The sequence below is a fragment of the Bos taurus genome, chromosome 20, assembly GCF_002263795.3.
Source record: "Bos taurus isolate L1 Dominette 01449 registration number 42190680 breed Hereford chromosome 20, ARS-UCD2.0, whole genome shotgun sequence".
Classification (NCBI taxonomy): Eukaryota; Metazoa; Chordata; class Mammalia; order Artiodactyla; family Bovidae; genus Bos; species Bos taurus.
Genome location: NC_037347.1, coordinates 29466611 through 29491177, shown reverse-complemented (window position 1 = coordinate 29491177; position 24567 = coordinate 29466611). Strand labels below are relative to the sequence as shown.

The 24567-nt window shown below is 37.2% G+C and overlaps 1 protein-coding gene across 1 annotated transcript in view; it reads right to left on the bottom strand.

The window, feature by feature from the left end:
• Positions 1 to 24567, bottom strand: part of HCN1 (hyperpolarization activated cyclic nucleotide gated potassium channel 1) — a 450978-nt gene that overhangs the window by 71149 nt on the left and 355262 nt on the right. The window contains exon 5 of the mRNA NM_001206580.2: positions 4572 to 4718. Coding sequence (NP_001193509.1) covers positions 4572 to 4718 — 147 coding nt within the window. The remainder of the gene's footprint in view (positions 1 to 4571; positions 4719 to 24567) is intronic.

Below are 24567 nucleotides of genomic sequence, written 5' to 3'. Positions count from 1 at the left end.
GCATTTTAAGTTAAAAGTCTTATTAAAATGTAAGATAGTTGTCCGCTCAAACTTGAATATATGATTAACAATTACATGTGGCATGTGTTCGTGCATACAATGCACATCTTATATTTTTACCTTTTATTAAAATATACATATCAAATAATCTAGTTTTCCCAAGTATCCTGGTTTATTCATTTATATTTATAGTATCAATCATTCAATGTCTTCTATATGCCAGGCACTTTCTGGACACAAGAGGCACAATAGGGACCAAAATACATCTTTGCATAAATTAACACCTCATCTTCTAAATTGGAATACAGCTTTTGAAAGACAGAATGATGTATTTTACTACTTTTAAAACGTTTCTTGTGATCTACCACTATGACCTAAATATAGCAGGCACATAATACTCCAAGTTAACAGAGAACAAGATATATTTCCCATTGTTCTTACTAAACTTTTCTTTGTAAAACATATCTGGGTTTTTTATATCCAGGTTTCTAAATGGATAATGAATAATGACTTCTGTTACCTGCTGGCCAATGTCTTTGCTTACTTTCCTATGCTACGCTTCCTGTTTCTATAGTTTTAGTTCACATTAAAGTTTGGCTTTTGTGTGACTCTGATGCCAGAAGAGCAAACGCTGAAGAACAAAGGAACAAACATTGTTTTCACCTTTTTAGGATGTTAAATATTTCAGTATTTCATGTTTCTGCTTCTAAGATCTCTAATTTGATTAAGTAGCCATAATTTTTTACCCTGCTTTTCACTCATTATTCAGTAAAAGACCATTTTTCTAATAAATATTTAATGAGCTCCTATCAAATACTAGTCACTAGAGATACAGAGATACTATGGCACAGTCTCTACCCTCAAGAAGCTCACAGTCTTGAAAGAGACGAAGAGTAAACTGACAAATGAAAATACAAGGATGGAGAGTTTTCAGAGAAAATTTATGAAGAAACTCGTACCTGGTAAGATTGTTTGATGGAAAATTGAAGGAAAGTCGGGTAGAAAGGATTGAAGATAGAGAAGGTAGCATAAAGAAAGGCCAAGAGACAATCAGACAATTTTTCCTCCCAGGGAAATTACCAACAATTTTCTGTCAGTGAATCATGAATGCAAAGATGGAGGCAGACCACAGAGCTTCTCCAGTGCAATTCAAGCAGCTTGGGCTTTTTCTTAGAGGGGATAGGAGGCCATAGTTAGGCTCCAAGAAAGTAACACTGAACTTGTGTTGTATATCATTCAATATGATAGCCAAGGGATGGGATGCATTTGAGCTAATTGAGACCAAAGGCAGGGAGAAAAGTGGTGGGTGCATGTCAGAAAGTGAAGGAAAAGATGCTGAAGCTTTGAACTATGCTGCTGCTGCTGCTGCTAAGTCGCTTCAGTTGTGTCCGACTCTGTGGGACCCCATAGACAGCAGCCCATCAGGCTCCTCTGTCCCTGGGATTCTCCAGGCAAGAACATGGCATTTGAAAATATAAGGAAAAAATTATTATAAGTGAATGACAGATAGTTGTAGGAACTGAGGGAATTGGGGGCATGTGTATGGATGTGAGAGTTGGACTATAAAGAAAGCTGAGCACTGAAGAATTGATGCTTTTGAGCTGTGGTGTTGGAAAAGACTCTTGAGAGTCCCTTGGACTGCAAGGAGATCCAACCAGTCCATTCTGAAGGAGATCAGTCCTGGGTGTACTTTGGAAGGAATGATGCTAAAGCTGAAACTCCAGTACTTTGGCCACCTCATGCAAAGAGTTGACTCATTGGAAAAGACTCTGATGCTGGGAAAGATTGAAGGTGGGAGGAGAAGGGGACAACAGAGGATGAGATGGCTGGATGTCATCACCGATGTGATGGACACGAGTTTGAGTAGGCTCTGGGAGCTGGTGAAGGACAGGGAAGCCTGGCATGCTGCAGTCCATGGGTCGCAAAGAATCAGACACAACTGAGCAACTGAACTGAAGGGGATAAAAATGAAAAGTGGAATTTTTCCACTTAAGATCAGAGTCAAAGTGTAGCAGTAACTAATAACAAACACATGATTAAGAAAATTTTCTTGTTATCCTTTATATTACATTAAGCATTTTTAGCATGGAGAAATGTTTCTCATTTAATCATTCAGCTTTTTAGGGTTCATTTTTATTCTCACTTTCTGTTGGCTTTCTATAGTCCCTCAATGACATTTTCTGTTGGAATCCTTACTTTTCTGCTTCTTTCAAATAAAACCTTAGATTTATTGTATCCATCTGCCTATTGATTCCATTTTAATCCTTAATGCTGTCTATTCAGTTATCTTTGTCTCTACACTATGGCCCATCTTACCCCACCTTTGAATCCTGTCTGGCCCTTGAGAACCTAACCTGGTTTCAGTATCGTGAGCTTCGGCCTCTTAGTGAAGAGGATTTGTATTTAAAACAAAATCTATAATCCAACAGAGATAAAGCAAAACATATTAATAAATTTAAAAAATGATATATAGCTTTTTTTTAAAATACAAAGGTTTAATTCTATTTCTCAAAGCAAAAAGATTTGGACGTTATTGATTGAGGACTTTGTAGAGAAAATAATTTAATCAATAGCAGATATTCAGCTCCTTCTATTTCCAAAACTCTTAACTGATAGCTTAAGGCTTAAAAAATACAAATAACTTTTATGGATGTAGATACTTAGGGATGGTTATAAATGGTAAAGATGTTAGGTGAGATGGACATATTTATTGAGTATTTATATTTGCTATATATAGTTGGAATTTCAATAAAAATTTAAAATATAGAGGAAGTGACCTTTGCTCTTAAGGAACTTTCAAGACAAAAGTGGAGGAAACTAATGTGGAAAAATTGTGATAATAGACAAAATGGAAAGTAGTACTCAAACATGGACTCGGTGCCCTGGGGGTCAGGGAAAAAAGAGACCAGATCTAATCTGGACAATCAAAGGAAGTAAAATTAAAGAAATATTATTTGAACTACATTTGCCAACAGATGAGAAACATATCTGGAAAACATATGATGCAAGTTGAGAAATCAGAATTGCTTTTTGCAAAACAGTAAGTTGCACAATTTGGCTATAGGCCACTTTGGAAAATATAGAGCAATAGGGAAAAATAAAGCTGGAAATTTAGCAAGGATCAGAGCATAGAAGGGCTCAAATATGAGTCCAAAGAGGCTCTATTTGATGAACTTGTAAAGACAATGTTTCTGAGCAGATACATGACTATCTCATACATGTAAATGATTAATTTGGCATGGCTGCTTTAAGTGTTAATTAGAGAAAACAGACCAAAGGTTGCAAGATAAACTAAAGGGATAGTGCAAATAATCCATGTGAGAGCAATAAGGTTAGGGTCATGAACTTGGTAAAAGAGATAAGGACATAGCTGTAAGATACATTGTTACAGTGAATTGATAGCATGTGGTGATTGACTGGATGTGCAGAGCAGAGAAAGATTAAAAAAGACTAAAGTTTTACATTCTATATGACTCAAAAGAATAAAATATTTACAGAGAGAGAGACTTCAAAGGATAAATGGCTTAGTGATGGAAGATAATCACTTTAATACATAGTTTACTATATATGTATGGCAAATGGAAATCATGTAGCAATGGCAAAGGGAAATCATATAGGTTTTAAGACAACAGAGATTATGTCAAGAATTTGGAGGTCAAATTTCCAGAACTAAAGAGCTAGATGAAATAAATAAGAAAATAAATCCAGAAATGGAAAGTGAAAAGCCAAAGACAGTAATGGTTTAGTGTTAAAGGAGCTCCCTCAAAAGATTCAGGCTATAGGTGTTATTAAGTGTTGAAAAGAACTGCCGATGGATCCAAGACAAATGATGTCATCACTAAATGTTCACTGATATTTTTTGTGATTTGTCATCACTAAATATTCAAGGAAACGATTTTGGTAAAGAAGTGGAGATTGAACCACAGTAGGAGATAATTAGAGAGTAACCTTTCCAGATTAGTAGTAAAAGAAAAGAGAAAGAGAAAACCAGTGTAAGAAACACAATCAAGAGAATGCTCTTTTGATCTAGGGGTGACCTGAACATTCCAGTGGGCAGAGGGAAGACATCTAGGGAGGGAAGGAAGGGCCACTCGAGGAAAGAGGTGGCTATAGATGTTGCAAAGTGTTTTAATGAAGTAATAGGAAATGAATGACTCACAAGGGTCAAGTCAGTCTGTGATCAGGGCCCAGGAGATGAACAGGAAAAACAAAAATAGGAAAAAAGTGAAAATCACAAAGAAGTTAATGAAACAATTTGGTGAGCATGAGATGAGAAAGTGGAAGACAGGAAGGCTATGGACAATGAGTACCAAAGAAAGGACTTGTAACCAGGGATACAGAAAATAAATTGGTATCTTGAGAATCATAATTAGAAGAACAATTCTCCAGTCATTTTTTAAAAACACAGAGCCTGTAAACGTGAGAACATAAGGGTGAATAAAGGGAAAAACTGTTTTAACATTGTTTTAATTTTTTTTGAGTAATGTCAAAACATGGAATTGAGGATTTCCCAGGAAAAGAGAAAGTAAACAATGATCACACTCGTGGAGACTGAGGACAATAAATCTTACCTCTCTCAGAGGATCATTGAGTTCATTGAGAATATTTTCCTCATCAAAGATTTTGCCTTGGTATCTGTGTTCATAATAATCATGTATCTTCTGACGCATATCAGCTGGTAACTTATGGAATGACATGTATTGTTCCACTTGCTTATACTGTAAGAAAAGGAAAAAACAGAAATTAGAAAACGTTGTTAGGCTGTATGAGAAACCATGATGTGATTTTGTTATGCTATATTCAACAACTTTTGAGTAACAGTAACAAAATGAAGAAATTCTTTAAGGTGAATGAATTACTGTACTAGGTTGTAAAGTACCTACTCTATGTCACATACTATGGATGGTATTTGTTTAGGTAAACATTTCCTGTAAAGACCTGAAGAGTTATGGAGAGGAAGCATGGAAGGAGTTCAGAGTGAACTGGGTGTAGCCCCCAAAATCCAGTGATGAGCCAAGAAAAAAAAAATGTAACGCCATTAAAAGGAAAAAGCAGTTCTAAAAGAAGTATGCAGTTGCTGTTTAGCATTTGGAAAAAGAATCTCATAACTCTGGATAGTACAAAGGTTTTATCTTAGATCTTATAGCCAAAGATAAGATCTAATTAAAATTTTAATCTGGAGGCACAAAGTTTGGCAACTGTTTGTAAGTCATATATCCTCAAGCAACACTCATGCCCTATAAATTAAGAGACTACGTTTGACTTGAATTTAGGATGTGGAAAAATATCAGAATGAGACTAGATCCACATAGTTTTATAGCTGAAACTTAATTTAGACACTTAATTTTATTTAAATAAGTACTTCTTAAACCTGATTGTTCATAAAACTTGCGATGAGGTGGTCTTTGGGGAATGATTTGCATTTCTAACTCCAGATATTGATTCTGTTGAGGTACCCGCCTTTGTAAATTTATATACATATTCATATACATAAACACACACTTTAAAAAAAAGTCCCTACAAATCAAACAGGAACCCAGAAGCACATATATTACTTGGTAGCTTATTAGAGGAGAATTTCAGGCTTTAAAAAACCAGAATCTGCATCTTAAGAAAGATGCCCTGGATGACTCACACACATTTAAATTTGAGAAATATTCCCTTGATATTTCAAATGCAGGCAGTCATAAGACTATACTTTGAAAAAAACTGGTTAGAACCCCCTAAATTAGTTCCACCATGCAGATGATAAAGCTGAATAAAAATGAAAAGGTAGGTAATAAAACTGGATGAAGATAATGGAAAAAATCTTTCCTTAAACACGACACATTTGGTGTATTATCTATGAATATTTTTGTTTCAAATCTTTTCCTGATAACAGAATTCAAGCCAGAAGATCTAGATGACTGGACTCCTTGCCACAATAACTGGTAATTAATAAATATACCTAATGGGAAACAGCAACCCATTGTATTATACTTCTTCAAATATTTTAAAGTACATTATTTACTCATAAAATTCATATTTTGGGGACATTCTCTTTTAGAGATTAGTATTCTCAAAGGAAATACAGCTTTGTCATGAGATCCCTTTGCTTGGTCACCAGACTGTTCCTTAAAGTAAAGCCTGCTGGCCTAACTACTGTGGGTGTTACCTACAGTAACCCTAGTAGGTAACACACATATATACACACACATTTACATATTAAAGTAAAGCCTGCAGGCTTACTACTATTGTAGGCACGCACACACACATATATTGATGACTTTGAGCTGTTGTGCTTGATAATACTCTTGAGAGTCCCTTGGACAGCAGGGAGATCAAACCAGTAAATCCTACAGCAAATCAACTCTGAACATTCATTGGAAAGACTGATGCTAAAGCTGAAGCTCCAACATTTTGGCCACCTGATGTGAAGAGCCGACTCTTGGAAAAGAACCTGATGCTGGGAAAGATTGAGGGCAGAAAAGTAGGGGGTGACAGGATGAGATGGTTGGATGGCATCACTGACTCAATGGACATGAGCTTCAGCAAACTCCAGGAAACGATGAAGGACATAGTGAAGCCGGGTGTGCTGCAGTCCATGGGGTCGCAAACCAGTCAAGACACTACTTAGCAACTGAACAACAACAAATATATATGCATATGCGTGTGTGCATGTTCAGTCGCTTAAGTCATGTCTGACTCTTCACAACCCTATGAACTGAAGCCAGGCTCCTCTATTGGTGGGATTCTCCATGCAAGAATGCTGGAGTGGGTTGCCATGTTCTCCTCCAGAGATCTTCCCGACCCAGGGATGGAACTTGGGTCTTTGGGGTTGCAGGAAGATTCTTTACTTGCTGAGCCATCTGGAAAGCCAATATGGGCTTCAGATATATATATATACACACACACTTATATGAAGCAAATTGATTATGATTTCAGGCTCTGAATTTAGGCACCAGTGCTGTCACTGGCATCGTGTGTAAATGGCTTCTTGTATGTACTTGAGAAGACTGGGTTAATTTTTCCTGAAGAAGTCAGAGTCTGTGTGCCCACTTAATCTTAGTAGCCTGCACCTAGCTAGAGACCTGGGATTCAGCCTGCTTGGCCCCTTGTGCAGCTGGTTCTAAGGAAAGAAGTGTCAGCTTTTCTCTATCCTACAAGATTGCTGTGTAGGATAAAGTTCATTTGCAGCTGGACTGGAAAAGCTCTATCCTTATTTTTAGCAACATTTGTGTATCTGATTTCTACTTATAGCCAAGAAGAAGGCAGTGGGATATTTGATGAACTGTTTAGGATCCGAAATACCACTGGAGATCCACAAAGCTAACTTCTGCATGAGTGATTAGCAACTAGCCTACTTGATTCGACTAATTTGAGTGGACTATTTAAAGACCTACTGAGAGCTTTGTTGGTGAGTGCTCTCCAAACTGACTCTTTTGTGACTTCAAGGACTATAGCCAACCAGGCTCCTATGTCCATAGGATTTCTCAGGCCAGAATACTAGAATGGGTTGCCGTTTCCTTCTCCAGAGGATCTTTCGAACCTAGGGATCAAACGCGAGTCTCCTGCATTGGCAAACAGGTTCTTTACCACTGAGTCACCAGGGAAAACTGAAGACTGGTCAGTTCTGTCAAATATCCAAACTTGGGAAAACAATAAAAGAGCTTTAGACAACAGAGCTGCCACAGTTTGGACACTTACAACATTGATGAAAGTCCTTTTGATTCTGGGAAAATGAAGAATTCTAACCTGCAGAATTCTTTCTGTAGGACCAGTATGTGTCAGGTAACCTCTACTCACTTTTCTCAGCTGATTGCTTGCCAATACAGTGCTTGGGGTGATGACAATCTTGAATGTTAACTGGCATACTGAGCTCTAGATTTCTCCCCTCTCTACATGCATCTCTGGGGTATGGGAGGCAGCATTAAAATTTAGCAGCATTTTAATCATTTTGGGAAATTTGTGCCTGGATGCAAAAGTCTACTTATCTAGAGAAAAAAATAATAATCTGCTGTATGAATAATCTCTGAAGTTAAAAAACTAATACTTGATTAGCTAAATAAAAATATGACCCATAAAATTACTTAATTTTCACAGAAAGTCAAGATGGGTTGAGTCTACTTATTTTTCCTTCTTTCCAATCCCTTTAGACTTCAGTTTAATGATCTACAGTAAGAGGGTGTTATACCAATGGATCTTCCTTGTTTCTTCAGACAGAAGTTCTATGAATATTTTTTTGTCATTTACTGAGTTCAGTTCATTACTGAGTTCAGTTGACTTTGAGCATATATTACATATTTTAAACATTCACTCATAGAAATGATTTATCTAACAAGTATTAATTGATTGCTGTGTGCCAGTGGTTCTCAAGGTGTGGTTGCCAAAACATCAGTATAACCTGGGAACTTAGAAACGCACATTCATAGTCTCTACCCCAGGCCCACTGAATAAGAAACTCTGAATTAGAAAGTCTGGCAGTTGTGTTTTAACAGGTCCTCCATACACTAAAATATCAGAACCACTTCTATATGCCAAGTACTGTGTTATCTTAGGACGTAAGGAAGTACATTTGAGGGAGTGTACGGGAAAGAAAAAGAAATCCAGTTTCTGACAAGCTAAGTTTAAGATGCTCATGGCACATTCTAATGCTTATATGTAGGTCAGGCACTCAGAAGATAAAACACGCAGAGTCAGTGACTAAGGGATCAGCAAGGATGCGTCAAATGAAGACATAAAAAGACAAAAAGTGGGACCGATATTTTAAAAGCAGTTGAGTCATGGACCTTGAGCAAGTTAAGGGAACTCATATTAGCCAGCAAGATGTAAGAGCAGACAGAAAAGCTTGGTTAACAAAATCCAAAGAAGGATAAAGTTTCAAAGGATAAGGGGCCACTCAAAACGAGTATATTTGGAGAGAAGAGATACTGAACCATACTCTGAGAACTTGGGAATTATGTTGGAACACAACACTTACTGAAAAGCTATTTCTTATGAATAAAAATATCACTTTCATGTGAAGTGAAGAAATAAAAATAATAAACAAATTTTTGAAGAGGATATCTAATGGTAGGGGGACAGGAAATAAACTAGGTGTTAAAATTATGCATAAGCTGGCAAAGTATTAATAAAAATGAAAAATAAAATAACAGTTTCTGTTAATTCTAGTGATGTGCATACATATATGTATATAAAAGATAACCTGCATAATAGATAACTGATCAATAAATTTTTGAAAAGCAAAGATTCAAATACAATTATTTCTGGAATATACAAAATCAAAAATTCATTGTCGGATTTACAAACTATAAAAGAGGTGCCCATTTAAAAGTGTAATGTACTTCTATATTTTAAATGTTCTGTGCAATTAAAGTTATAAGAAGCTGAAGTTGACTGGTTCTATAAAGACCTACAACACCTTCCAGAACTAACACCAGAAAAAGATGTCCTTATCATTATAGGAGATTGGAATGCAAAAGTAGGAAATCAAGAATACAAGAGATAACTGGTAAGTTTAGCCTTGAAGTACAAAATGAAGCAAGGTAAAGGCTAACAGAGCTTTGTCAAGAAAACATACTGGTGATAGCAAATATCTTTTTAAACAACAATCCAAGAAACAACTCTACACATGGATATCACTAGATGGTCAATACCAAAATCAGATTGATTATGTTCTCTGCAGCCAAAGATGGAGAAGCTCTGTACAGTCACCAAAAATAAGACCTGGTCCTGACTGGGGCTCCTTATTGAGCTCCTTATTGCAAAATTCAGGCTAAAATTGAAGAAAATAGGGAAAGCCACTAGGTCATTCAGGTATGACCTAAATAAAATCCCTTATGATAATACAGTAGAGGTGCAAATAGAGTCTAGTCAATAATTGGTAGACACAGTGCCTGAAGAACTATGGACGGAGGTTCTTAACATTGTATAGGAGGCAGTGGCCAAAACCATTCCAAACAAAAAGAAATGCAAGAAGGCAAAGTGGTTGCATAAGGAGACTTTACACATAGCTGAGCAAAGAAGAAAAGCAAAAGGCAAGGGAGAAAGGAAAGATATACCCAACTGAATGCAGAGTTCCCAAGAATAGCAAGGAGAAGTAAGATGGCCTTCTGAAACGAACAATGCAAAGAAATAGAGGAAAATAATAGAATGGGTAAGACTAGATATCTCTGCAATAAAATAGGAGATATAAAGGGAAAATTTCATGCAAGGATGAGCACAATAAAGGAGAGAAATGGTAAGGACCTAAGAGAAGCAGAAGAGATTAAGAAGAGGTGGCAAGAATATACAGAACTACACAACATAGACCTTCATGACCCAGATAACCATGATGGTATGGTCCCTAACCTAGAGCCAGATATCCTGGAGTGTGAAGTCAAGTGGGCCTTAGGAAGCATTATGATGAACAAAGTTAGTAGAGGTGACAGAATTCCAGTTGAGCTATTTCAAACCTTAAAAGATGCTGCTGCTTAAGTGCTGTATTCAATATACCAGCAAATTTGGAAAACTCAGCAGGGGCCACAGGACTGGAAAAGGACAGTTTTCATTCAAATCTCAAAGAAGGACAATGCCAAAGAATGTTCAAACTACCATATAATTACTCTCATTTCACATGCTAGTAAAGATATGCTCAAAATCCTCCAAGCTAGGATTCAGCAGTATGTGAACCAAGAACTTTGAGATGTACAAGCTGGGTTTAAAAAAGTCAGAGGAACAAGAGATCAAATTGCCAACATTCATTGGATCATGGAAAGCAAGGAAGTTCCAGACAAACATCTAATTCTTCTTTATTGACTATGCTAAACGCTTTGACTGTATGGATCACAACAAAATTGGAAAATTCTTAAAGAGATGGGAGTATCAGGCCACCTTACCTGTTTCTTGAGAAACCTGCATGAGAGTAAATAAACAGCAATTAGAACTGGACATGGAACAATGAACTGGTTCAAAATTGGGAAAGGAGTACAACAAGGCTATATATTGTCACCCTGCTTGTTTAACTTATAAGCAGAGTACATCATGAGAAATGCTGGGCTGGACAAAGTACAAGCTGGAATCAAGATTGCGGGGAGAAATATCAATAACCTCAGATATGCTGATGTACCACCCTAATGGCAGAGAGCAAAGAGGAACTAAAGAACCTCTTGATGAAGGTGAAACAGGAGAGTGAAAAAGTTGGCTTAAAACTCAACATTCAAAAAACTAAGATCATGTCACCCGGTCCCATCACTTCATGGCAAATAGATGAGGAAAAAGTGGAAACAGTGACAGACTTCATTATTTTGGGCTCCAAAATCACTGTGGATGGTGACTGCGGCCATGAAAAAGATGCTTTTTCACATCCATTAAAAGATGCTTTCTCCTTGGAAGAAAAGCTTTGACAAACCTAGACAGCATAGAGACATCACTAAACAAACTTAGAGAGACCACTTTGCTGACAAGGGTCCATATAGTCAAAGCTACGGTTTCCAGTAGTCATGGATGGGTGTGAGAGTTAGATCCTAAAGAAGGCTGAGCACCAAAGAATCGATGCTTTTGAATTGTGGTGCTGGAAAGGATTCTTGAGAGTCCCTTTGACTGCATGGAGATCAAAATCCTAAAGGAAATCAACCTTGAATATGCATTGAAAGGACTGTTGCTGAAGGTGAAGCTCCAATACTCTGGCCACCTGATGGGAAGAACCAATTCACTGAAATAGACCTTTATGGTGGGAAAGATTGAGAGCAGGAGGAGGTGGGAGTGACACAGCATGAGATGGACATGAATTTGAGCAAACTCTGACAGATAGTGGAAGACAGAGAAGCCCGGCATGCTAGAGTCCATGTTGTCACAAAGAGTTGGACAGGACTTAGTGAATGAAAAGCAGCAGCAACAATTATATAATACACATGTATATGACATATATAATGCATGTACATGATAGTATAGGGTTTCAGAAGAGGCAACCCCAATATGCACCACTTTTTCATGTTGACTATTTTTTGCTATAGGCAGTGGAGACCCTGTTGGCTCAAGAGAAACTATTTCCCTTTGCTTAATTACCTAGGATAATTTAAATTGGGGAATTTTCCCAGAGAAAGAGTTATTTCCAGAGAGTTTTATCTAAGTGGCCCCATCTGTATGAGTGGATAAACATCTAACTACCCACCAACCCTCTTCTTTTTTAATCATTCTGTGAGTTACTCTCCTGTCTTTGAGAGTCCCAGATCCTTCTCCCATTCCCAGGATAGCATATACACCTTAGTGTACCTCTTTGTCTCTGAACCTCCCCTGTATGTGGGGTCTCTGACCCTAGCAATTATGTGGGATTCATATACATACCAAAAATTAAATGTGGTTTTCACCTGTTCACTGGCTCAATTTAATTTCGTTCTTAGACCAAAAGGAAGAACCTAGAAGGATAGAAGAAATTTTCTTTCTCCCTGACAATAGTAGAAATGAGCTCAAATAGAGTGTTTATAACAATTACAAATATTCATTGCCCATTCCAGCAGTCTCACTTCTCCCATGCCATCATTTTTATTTATTTTTAATTAGAGGATAATTGCCTTACAATGTTGTGTTGGTTTCTGCCATACAACAACACAAATCAGCTCTAACTATATATATCTATAGATGATAGATAGATATAGATATATATGCATATATGGAGAGGGCATGGCAACCCACAGCAGGATTCTTGCCTGGAGAGTCCCAGGGATGGGGGAGCCTGTTGGGCTGCCATCTATGGGGTCGCACAGAGTTGGACACAACTGAAGCGACTTAGCAGCATATATATATATATATATATATATATATATATATATATTTCCCCTCCTTCTTGAGCTTTGAGCCTCTCTCCAATCCATCCTGAATCCCACCCCTCTAGGTTGTCACAGAGTGCCAGGTTGGGCTCCCTGTGTCATATAGCAGCTTCCCACTAGCTATCTATTTGACATATGGTGGTGTATATATTGGAGAAGGCAATGGCACCCCACTCCAGTGTTCTTGCCTGGAAAACCCCGTGGACGGAGGAGCCTGGTAGGCTACAGTCCATGGGGTCGCGAAGAGTAGGACACAACTGAGCGACTTAGCAGCAGCAATGTATATATATCAATACTACTTTTTCAATTCATTCCACCCTGTCCTTACCACACTATGTCCACAAGTCCATTTTCTATGTCTGCATCTCTATTCCTGTCCTGCGACCAAAGGTGTTTAGTCCATATCTCTAAGCAATATGCTTCTGTCTCTATTTCTCATACGGATTAATTATAGGTATCATTTACTGACTTTTTGCCATAGGAAAGAGGTTTAACTACTTACAGTCCCCCATATCTTTTCAGTCCTTCTCTCATGCTAGAATTCTGTTACTAGTGCTAATTCTTCCCTATCCCTTTATAACTTGACATAATCTATTTATACCTTTATTTTTTTTTCAGAGAACCCTAGGCAAATTTACTAGATGAAAGTAACAAACTCCCTCCTTCATCCTACTGTCTAACTTTGGTTGTCTCTACTTTTAAGATGTAAAAGTGGATATACTTTTGTACTCATAATTGAACCTACCAAACCCATAAAGTGTCTGCATTATTCTGATCATGTGTCATGATGATAAGTGGAGCATCTGATGACATTTTCTTTTCTTTCATGGATTTTTAAATGACTTTTATTTCTTGCACAAATAGCTCTTATTTTAGTGTCATATTTTCCCAGCTTCCTTATCCTACCCAATATCTATTGAGTTTTCTTCAGAGATTTTCCTTTATGATTTCCCTACAACGTCCCTGGTTGGGTTCACTGTTCCTAGATCCTATGTTTTCCTTTTGGTTTATTTATTCAGGTTGCTGGAACCAATCCCAAAGTAAACAACTAAGAACTATTGAGTGGGAATATAGGTTTTTGGAATGACTTTTTTTGTCTGAAAATATTTCTGTTAGACTCAGACTACATGACAGAATTCTACGTTGAACTCCTCTAGTGGGATGTGGGGCTTTGGGATAATGAATTCACTTAGCTGGATATGGTCCATGTTTCCTATCACTTATTTCATATATTTTTTCTCTGTGTTTACTCCTACATTTCCCTATAATCCATAATTTTTTTCTACATTTTTCTGCACTTTTGAATATTTCTTGAAATTCCTAGAACTCATTTTAATTCCAAACATTTTTTCATTTCCTTTGAGTTTTTAGTTTCTTAAGTTTATTGTGTTCAGATTAGAAATATATTGATATATGAAATTAAGAAGTAATTTAAAGGCATCCTTTTATTCCTGAAAAATCTGGGATGCCTCAATAGAGGGGAACTAAAAAGTATCCACTGAGTTAGGTTCAGTAAAGTTTTTGGTGACTTTGCAGTTGGTGGTTTCATTGGACTCTGTGTATACAATAGGAGAGGGAACAATTCAAAACAAGTTGCAAATGATTTGAGAGTGACTGGAAATAAGAAGTGAAGATGGAAATTGCAAATGTGATCATCTCTCTGACATCGTCTAGTTAAAAGCAGTGAACTAGAATGATGGCTCGGTAAAGGTAAGCAATTAAAAAAAAAAACCTTTAAATTACATTTATATTGTTTTTCTGTTCATGAAATAATACCCTTCCCAGAAAACTGAATCATTCTTATTTTAATGTTCCCCAGTACTTTGTGGCTCAGCTGGTAAAGAATCCACCTGCAATGAGGGAGACCTGGGTTCGATTCCTGGGTTGAAAAGATCCCCTGGAGTAGGGAAAGGACAGTATAACTCCAGTATTCTGGCCTGGAGAATTCCATGGACTGTATAGTCCCTGGGGTCACAAAGAGTTGGACACAACTGAGTGACTTTCACGTTCACTCCTTCATCCTGGGCTTCCCTAGTGGCTCAATGGTGAAGGATATGTCTGCCAAAACAGGAGACTCCAGTTCAATCCTTAGGTGAGAAGATCCCTTGGAGAAGGAAATGGCAACCCACTCCAGTATTCCTGCCTGGAAAATCCCATGGACAGAGGAGCAGCGACTAAACAAAAATAACTCCTTCATCTTAATCCTTAAGACATTACCAAATTATATACCAAATTATGTAAATTTGACCTGCCAAAGTTTTAATAATTTGCCTTTCCCCTACATCACTATTATTATCATTCTAGTCAAAGTAACTTTATCCTTTAAACTAATTCCTAGCTTTCTAACCACATTCTTTGTATCTATTTGCACATGCCTTCTTACAATCCTAATTCATTTTTCATAATCCGGACAGAGAAATCTTTTTAAAATGTTAGGCTTATTGTCACTCTTTTCCTTAAAGCCTTTTAATGGCCACTCAGGTCAGTCCAACTCCTTGGCCAATACGGGCCTCTCGTGCTCTGCCTCCTGCATTCTCTTTTGTCACTATGCCCTGGAAGAGTAAGTGTCTTTCATGTTTCATATGAAAGCTCTACCAGTTTTATGGCCAAGAATATACTTAGCTTAATTAATATTAGTATATACAAACACTACATTCCTCAAGCTATTTATATGGAATTTTATTAGATAACAAATTTAGTTTTGGTTTAATAAAATGATTTGAAAATATTCAGTGCTTCAAATAATAAACTGACTATGGATAATCATCAATAGATATCTGTGAATATATATATGTATATATAATATATAGGCATACATATATATCAGTGAGTTTCAAAAACATATGCCAACCAAAATAAGTTATTCTCTTTAGCATGCACAAACATTGCTATTAAGGGCTTCCCAGGTGGTGCTAGTGGTAAAGAATATGCCTGCCAAGGCAGGAGTAAGAGACGTAGGTTCAACCCCTACATTGGGAAAATCCCTTGGAGAAGGAAATGGCAACTCACTCTAGTATTTTTGCCTGGGAAATCCATGCACAGGGAGCCTGGAGGGATATAGTCCATAGGATCTCAAAGAGTTGGATATGATTGAAGCATCTTAGCACACTTGTTCTTTTTAGAATATATTTGATAATAGCTACTTTATGATACATTTCCAGAATATTCTATTTTACTCACATAATTCATAAGGTTCATTTAACTGTCTTACAAATAGGCAAAAAAGAAAAGTATTACATAGGTCATTATACCAAATATAGGCAAAATAAATAAAAGATTTTTAAAGTTTTATTTATCATTACATATACTTTGTATTATGCATTTTCAGGATACACCAAAAATAAATTTTTAATTCAAAAACAAACAAGAGGAAAGAAAAAAAGGTGCAACTCACTAAACTCCTTTAGTGTTGCCTCTGCTGCTGATAAGTTGCTTCAGTTGTGTCCGACTCTATGCAACCCCATAGATGGCAGCCCACCAGGCTCCCCTGTCCCTGGTATTCTCCAGGCAAGAACACTGGAGTGGGTTGCCATTTAAACTTAAAACATGAGGGTTTTTTACAGCCCTCACTTCCTGACATAGTACAGGTTTGCTACAGAGATAGATATTATTACCATAAGATCCTCCTTAAAAACTCTATACTTATTGTGATATTCAGAATAACATGGCTGCAATTCTTATTTCTAAAAACATATTTTTCACTGTTATCTTCAGAATAGTTTTATTTGGAAAAATAGAAGAATAGAACACCTTTGTAAATGACAATAAAGGGCAATGAATAACAAAAAATGCATTACACATTCGTATAAACCATTGTATAATTTAGTCATGCTATTAAAACATTATTCTACTTACAAGTAATTATTGGGAAAAATCACTAAATAGCAAATAGTTTAAAAATCCAATTGAATTAAAATACATCTTATGTGCAATATAAATACAACATATAAAAATGATGTTTTTCTTACAGAATAAAAATTAAGGTTTATTTTAAATGATTAGATGTTGTAAATTTTAAATATAATGAGAAAAATAACAATCCATAAAATATTTAAAATTTCCCATAAAGACCAAACTTTTTTGTTTATATTTAATCCAATCATCATTGGATTTATTACTAAGGTATCATAAGTTTTCCAAAGATATTTTCAACATTGTCATTTATTTACATGGTAAATTAATCTATTGTGTTATTATATTTTAAAATAAAAGAATCCCTTTTTATATAGACATTAAAAGTTAGGTTTCATGTAAGTGAGTTTGCCAAGTAGTATTTCTAAAATATTTATAGCAGATATTGAATCATTTTCAAAAAAATGTTATAAACAGCAAAATGTTCAACTGACACTTACTGAAGAAAAGGTTTCTTTTAGCAAAAATGGATTCCTCATTATTATGTGAAATCCTTTCAAGCAGCATAATAGATTAAGTCAAATAATAATAAATGAATCCAAATATACCTAAATTTGACTTTCAACATGTTAAATGTAAACAAAATTAAAAGCTAATGGTACATTTTCCATGGTTGTAAAGTTGTTTTTTTTTCTCCCTGCAAAAATCTGTGTGAAATACCTTCTTTTTTTTCTTCATTTTACTTTGTCTTTTTGGAAAGCTGGAAATCAAATATGGGTTTCACTATAAGAAAGTGAATTCTTTAGCTGTAAGAATATGGGGAAAGATTTTTGTGGTAATGAATATGTATCAATTTGACTTGGAAATCTATCAAATTTACAACCTAATGGGTGATCTTAAAATTCTTACAGAAAATGTTACTAGATAAAAATAGTTATTCTTCCACCCAGAATGATCTTCCATTACAAGCAGACACTTGACCTCTTGTGTATGGAAACTAGCAGTATCTATTTAGATATTTCACAAAATATATTTGAATATAAAAGCAAGATTTTTAAAAAATTGGAAATTGTATATCATACCTTTTCCTTCTTTCCTTCCTTCCTCCCTTCCTTCTTCCTTTTCTCTCTCTCTCTCTTTCTTTTTATATTTTTGTTTTCAAAATGGCCAGATTTCAAAAAAGTTTGACAAAAGTCAGAGAAAAACTGTTTAAGAGTTAACTGAGCAAGTAATTGAAAATAATAGTAGTAATGAGAATTCAATGTACTTAGCAATTAGAGGAAAATACTTAACTACAAAATAAATTGTTCAGGTAAAACAATTTTCAGTTCAGTTCAGTTGCTCAGTCATGTCTGACTCTTTGCGATCTCATGATCCCATGCCAGGCCTCCCTGTCCATCACCAACTCCCAGAGTTCACTCAAACTCACGTCCATCAAGTCAGTGATGCCATCCAGACATCTCATCCTCTGTCGTCCCCTTCTCCTCCTGCCCCCAATCCCTCCCAGCATCAGAGTCTTTTCCAATGAGTCAACTCTTCACATGAGGTGGCCAAAGTACTGGAGTTTCAGCTTTAGCATCATTCTTTCCAAAGAACACCCAGGACCGATCTTCTTTAGAATGGACTGGTTGGATCTCCTTGCAGTCCAAGGGACTCTCAAGAGTCTTCTCCAACACCACAGTTCAAAAGCATCAATTCTTCTGCACTCAGCTTTCTTCACAGCCCAACTCTCCCATCCATACATGACCACTGGAAAAACCATAGCCTTGACTAGACAGACCTTTGTTGGCAAAGTAATGTCTCTGCTTTTGAATATGCTATCTAGGTTGGTCATAACTTTCCTTCCAAGGAGTAAGCGTCTTTTAATTTCATGGCTGCAGTCACCATCTGCTGTAATTTTGGAGCCCAGAAAAATAAAGTCTGACACTGTTTCCACTGTTTCCCCATCTATTTCCCATGAAGTGATTTTAGAAAGTTAATTTTTAGCAATTATAGAATAAAGGCCAAGGGGGATAGATGAATGCCAGAAATTGAAACAGTCATTATTATCATTATAACAGTGTTAAAATACGTGCTTGGATACTTCAGAAATCCTTTAGAGTGCCTTCCTGCTCTGAATGCTTTGATCTCTATTACTGCACTTTTTCTCAATCTGTGTGTTTGTGTGCCTCTCTTTGTGGGTGCATATAAGAAAATGATTTTGATCCTTAATTCAGCAAGAGTACAGACTGACATATCAATAACCCCAGATGTGCAGATGACACCACCCTTATGGCAGAAAGTGAAGAGGAACTCAAAAGCCTCTTGATGAAAGTGAAAGTGGAGAGTGAAAAAGTTGGCTTAAAGCTCAACATTCAGAAAACAAAGATCATGGCATCTGGTCCCATCACTTCATGGCAAATAGATGGGGAAACAGTGGAAACAGTGTCAGACTTTATTTTGGGGGGCTCCAAAATCACTGCAGATGGTGACTGCAGCCATGAAATTAAAAGATGCTTACTCCCTGGAAGGAAAGTTATGACCAACCTAGATAGCATATTCAAAAGCAGAGACATTACTTTGCCAACAAAGGTTCGTCTAGTCAAGGCTATGGTTTTTCCAGTGGTCATGTATGGATGGGAAAGTTGGGCTGTGAAGAAAGCTGAGTGCCAAAGAACTGATGCTTTTGAACTGTGGTGTTGGAGAAGACTCTTGAGAGTCCCTTGGACTGCAAGGAGATCCAACCAGTCCATTCTGAAGGAGGTCAGCCCTGTGATTTCTTTGGAAGGAATGATGCTGACGCTGAAACTCCAGTACTTTGGCCACCTCATGCGAAGAGTTGACTCATTGGAAAAGACTCTGATGCTGGGAGGGATTGGGGGCAGGAGGAGAAGGGGACGACAGAGGATGAGATGTCTGGATGGCATCACTGACTCGATGGACCTGAGTCTGAGTGAACTCTGGGAGTTGGTGATGGACAGGGAGGCCTGGCGTGCTGCGATTCATGGGGTCACAGAGAGTCGGACACGACTGAGCGACTGAACTGAACTGAACTGAACAGAGTGACATACCATAATCATCTAATCACTCTGTTATTTTTCAATGTTTTGTTCAATCTCTAATTCATGTTCAACTTTCTGCAACCCCATGGATTGTTGCCTTCCAGGCTCCTCTGTCCTCCACTGTCTCAGATTTGCTCAAATTCATGTCCACTGAGTCAGTGATGCCAACCAATCATGTCATCCTCTCTCACTGCCTTCTTCTCCTGCCCTCCATCCTTCTCGCCATCAACATCTTTTCCACTGAGTTGGCTCTTTGCATCAGGTGGCCAAAGTATGTGAGATTCAGCTACAGCAACAGTTCTTCCAATGAATATTCAGGATTGATTTCTTTTAGGACTGACTGGTTGGATCTTCTTGCTGTCCAAGGGACTCTTAAGAGTCTTTTCCAGCACCACTATTTGAAAGTATCAATTCTTTGGCACTCAGCCTTCTTTATTATCTAACTCTCATATCTTTTCATGAGTACTGGAAAAACTGTAGCTTTGACCATATGGACCTTTGTCAGCAAAGTGATGTTTCTGCTTTTCACTATGCTGTCTAGGGTTGCCAAAGCTCTCCTTCCAAGGAGCAAGTGTCTTTTAATTTCATGGCTACAGTCACTGTCTGCAGTGGTTTTAGAGCCCAAGGAAATAACATTTGTCATTGCTTCCACTTTTTCCCCTCTGTTTGCCATGAAGTGATGAGACCCAGTGTCATGATCTTTGTTTTTGGAATGTTGCACTTTAATTGATGTTATTCACTCTACTCTTTCACCCTCATGAAGAGGCTTTTGAGTTTGTCTTCACTTTTTGCCATTAGAGTGATATCATGTGCTTATCTGAGGTTGTTGATATTTCTCCAAGCAATCATAATTCCAGCTTGTGAGTCATCCATCCCAGCATTTCACATGATGTATTCTGCATATAAGTTAAATAAACAGGGTGACAACACATAGGCTTGTCATACTCCTTTCCCAATGTTGAACCAGCCTGTTGTTCCATGTCCAGTTCTAACTGTTGCTTTTTGACCTGCATATGGATTTCTCAGGAGACAGGTAAGGTGGTCTGGTACGCTCATATTTTGAATTTTCCATAGTTCGTTGTAATCCATGCAGTCAAAGGCTTTAACATGGTCAATGAAGAAGAAGGAGATGTTTGTCTGAACTCCCTTGCTTTCCATGATCCAACAAATATTGGCAATTTGACCTACTGTTCCTCTGCCTTTTCTAAATCCAGCTTGTACATCAAGAGTTCTCTGTTCATATACTACTGAAGTGTAGCTTGAAGGATTTTGAGCATAACTTTGCCAGCTTGTGAAATAGGAGCAACTGTTTGGTAGTCTGAACATTGCCATTGCCCTTCTTTGGGATTGAAATGAAAAGTGACTTTTTCCAGTCTTGTGACCACTGCCAAATTTTCCAAATTTGCTAGGATATTGAGTACACCAATTTAACAGCATACTCTTAGGATTTGAAAGAGTTCAGCTGGAATGCCATCACCTCCTCTAGCTTTGTTTGCAGCATTGCTTCCTAAGGCCCTCTTGACTTCACATTCCAGGGTGGCTGGCTCTAGATGAGTGACATACTATCGTGGTCATCCAGGTCATAAGACCTTTTTTGTATAGTTCTGTGTATCCTTGTCGCATCTTCTTAAGCTCTTTGCTTCTGTTAGGTCCTACTGTTTCTGTCCTTTACCATGCCCATCCTTGTATGAAATGTTCCCTTGATTTCTCCAATTTCTTTGAAGAGATCTCTAGTCTTTCCCATTCTATTGTTTTTCTATATTTCTTTGCATTGTTCATTTATGAAGTCCTTCTTATCTCTTCTTGTTACTCTTTGGAACTCTGTGAATGCAGAGTATATCTTTCCCTTGGGTATATCTTTGCCTTGGGTATATCTTTGCCTTTCTCCCTTGACTTTCACTTCTTTCTTCAGTTATTTTTCATTTTTTAATAGGACAACTTATAGCATTCTATGCTGTCAAAACACTTTCACTTCCCTCCCCTGACAAATTCTTTCATTCATAGATAATCACCTTACCTAAAATTTCAGAGGAATAGGAGCCTTCACACAAGGATATCTATTAACTCATTTAGAAACTTACCTATATTTTTCCCTCTTTCCTTCTTTCTCTTGCCATAATGGAAAAAGTGTCTTTTCTCTCATATGAAACTAACTGTTAAGTTGTGTTTGGATATCATTCCCTCACCCCTTCACAGAATCATTACCTCATCTGCTATACTTTCTATCTGGTATGTTCAGTGTTCTCTCTGTATTGTTGGCTCCAGCCAAATAGCTTTTAAATAAACTCACCTCTCTACCATTTTAATGAACATGAGTTTGACCAAACTCCAGGAGAGAGTGAAGGACAGGGAAGCCTGGCATGCTATAGTCCATGGGTTTGCAAAGATTTGGACACGACTTAGTGAATAAACAACAACCACCTCTTCAGTTAATAGTTATAAAAATAATATCTAATCCTTGGATATTACAATCTATTTCCCCAAAACTTGACTGAACAGTACTCACATTTACTTATTTAATTCTTACAACAACCTTAGGAAAGTGAAAGTGTTAGTCACTCAGTTGTGTTTGATTCTTTGCCACATCATGAACTGTATGGACTGTAGCCTGCCAGGCTTCTCTGTCCATGGAATTCTCCAGGCAAGAATACTGCAGTGAGTTGCCATTTAGTTATTCCCATTATGTTTATGCTACAGATGATGAAACTGACGCACAGATAATTTAAATAATATATGTAAAGTCAAGCAGCTAGTTAGTATTGTAGCCAGGATTTGAACCTAGGCAATCTGGATCCAAAGTTCTTGCTGTTAATTCACTACATGATATTCCTGTCTTCAAAAAGTTCCTCTCAATTGAGCATAAGTAGCTCTCCATCTACCACTCTATTTTTCTCCTTCCTTTTCTCAATCAATTTATTGAAAGACTGGTCTACACTCATTATTTCATTGTCTTCTTTTCATTGAAAGTTTAAACACTGAAATGTTAAACTTTAAATAGCTTCCATTCCTTCTATTCCTTAATAATCCTCTTACATTTCCAAATTTCCCAATGATTACCAATAATGCAATACTTTGCAAAGATTTTCTTATTGTTATATGAACAGCATTGAAAACTAGTAGCAGACATGAATGATGCCCCATGCAACCCCTCTATTCTTGTAAGCTGGACAACTCTGCCCTCACCTGTAACTATGGTGGAGAGTCCACTCAAGATTTCCAACTCACAGCTTTCTGAGAAGCCTAGAAAACTTGCTTATCTCCGGCTAGAGTTACATGGCAGTTTGGAGATGGGGAAAGAAGTAGGTAATATTCAACCAATGAGGGACTTGAGTTTAATGATTACCTTATATCACCTCCTTCCTGGAGAAGGAAACGGCAACCCACTCCAGTATTCATGCCTGGAAAATTCCATGGACAGAGGAGCCTGGTGGGCTACAATCCATGGGGTCGCAAAGAGTCGGACACGACTGAGCGACTTCTGTGTGTGTGTGTGTGTGTGCGTGTGTGTATCACCTCCTTAACCTTTGAAAAGACAATTATAAGGAACATTCAGAGAGTCTCAATAAGATTAAGCTACACTTGCCCACAACTGAAAACAATAAATACTCAGTTTTCACATTAGAAAACAACTCAATAAAATGTGGAGCTTCACAGGGGGCTCAGTGGTAAAGAATCCACTGGCCAATTCAGGAGATGAAGGAGACATAGGTTCAATCCCTGGATCAGGAAGATATCCTGGAAGAGGAAATGGAAACCCATTTCCAGTATTCTTGCTGGACACAATTTTATTCACAAGTGAATAAAAGCAATAAAATACATGCCACTGGTTTTCTTTTTTCCTTCAGTCTTACTCTTCCTGTATCCCCGTTTTTTTCTCTTGAAATTACTACACACCCAAATGAATTATCTACACCCAAATCTTTTTCTTAGGCTTTTATAGGACAACCCAAACTAAGACATTACTATTTATTCCTTTTTTTTAGACATATCTTATCCTTTAGTATCTCCATGTATCTTCTCTTCCTATTTTCTTTCTTCTCTCTGGCTTCCCTCTGAAGTCTTGTTGATATATTTTTCATTGTTGGTCTTTCCAAGAATTGTGCCAAAGGCCTTTAAAAAATTTTTCACCTAACATATTTTCTTCAACAAACCCTTCCTGCTCACATGAATTCAGTCACTATCAAGATACCAATATCCAAATCAACGACTCCAGTAACAAATTAACTCCTCATCTCTAGACTTAATAAGTCCGCCTTACCCTTAAGGACCTTCCTTCAAAACATGGCTCAAAAGCATATCAGATACAACATACTCAAACCTGAAAACTTACTTCTCTTCTGCATGGTTAGTCAGAGGGTCTCAGTAAGACTAAGTCACACTTGCTCACATTAGAAAACAATAAATACTCAACTCAGTTTTCACATTAGAAAACAACACAATAAAACTCAACTCAGTTTTCATACTGTTTTCAGTATGAAAACATACTCCCTTCTCTATCCACACCTTCTGTATGTAACCAGCAGCCTAGGCTACAGATCTGGTTTACAGGACAATCATCTTTCTATTTCCAACACATTTTACCTTTCAGTTCAGTTCAGTCACTTAGTTGTGTCTGACTCTTTGTGACCCCATCAACTACAGCATGCCAGGCTTCCCTGTCCATCACCAACTTTCGGAGCTTACTAACTCATGTCCATTGAGTCAGTGATGCCATATAATCATCTCATTCTCTGTCATCCCCTTCTCATCCCGTCTTGCCTTCAATCTTTCCCAGCATCAGGGTCTTATCAAATGAGTCAGTTCTCCTCATCAGGTGGCCAAAGTATTGGAGATTCAGCTTCAACATCAATCCTTCCAATGAACACTCAGGACTGATCTCCTTTAGAATG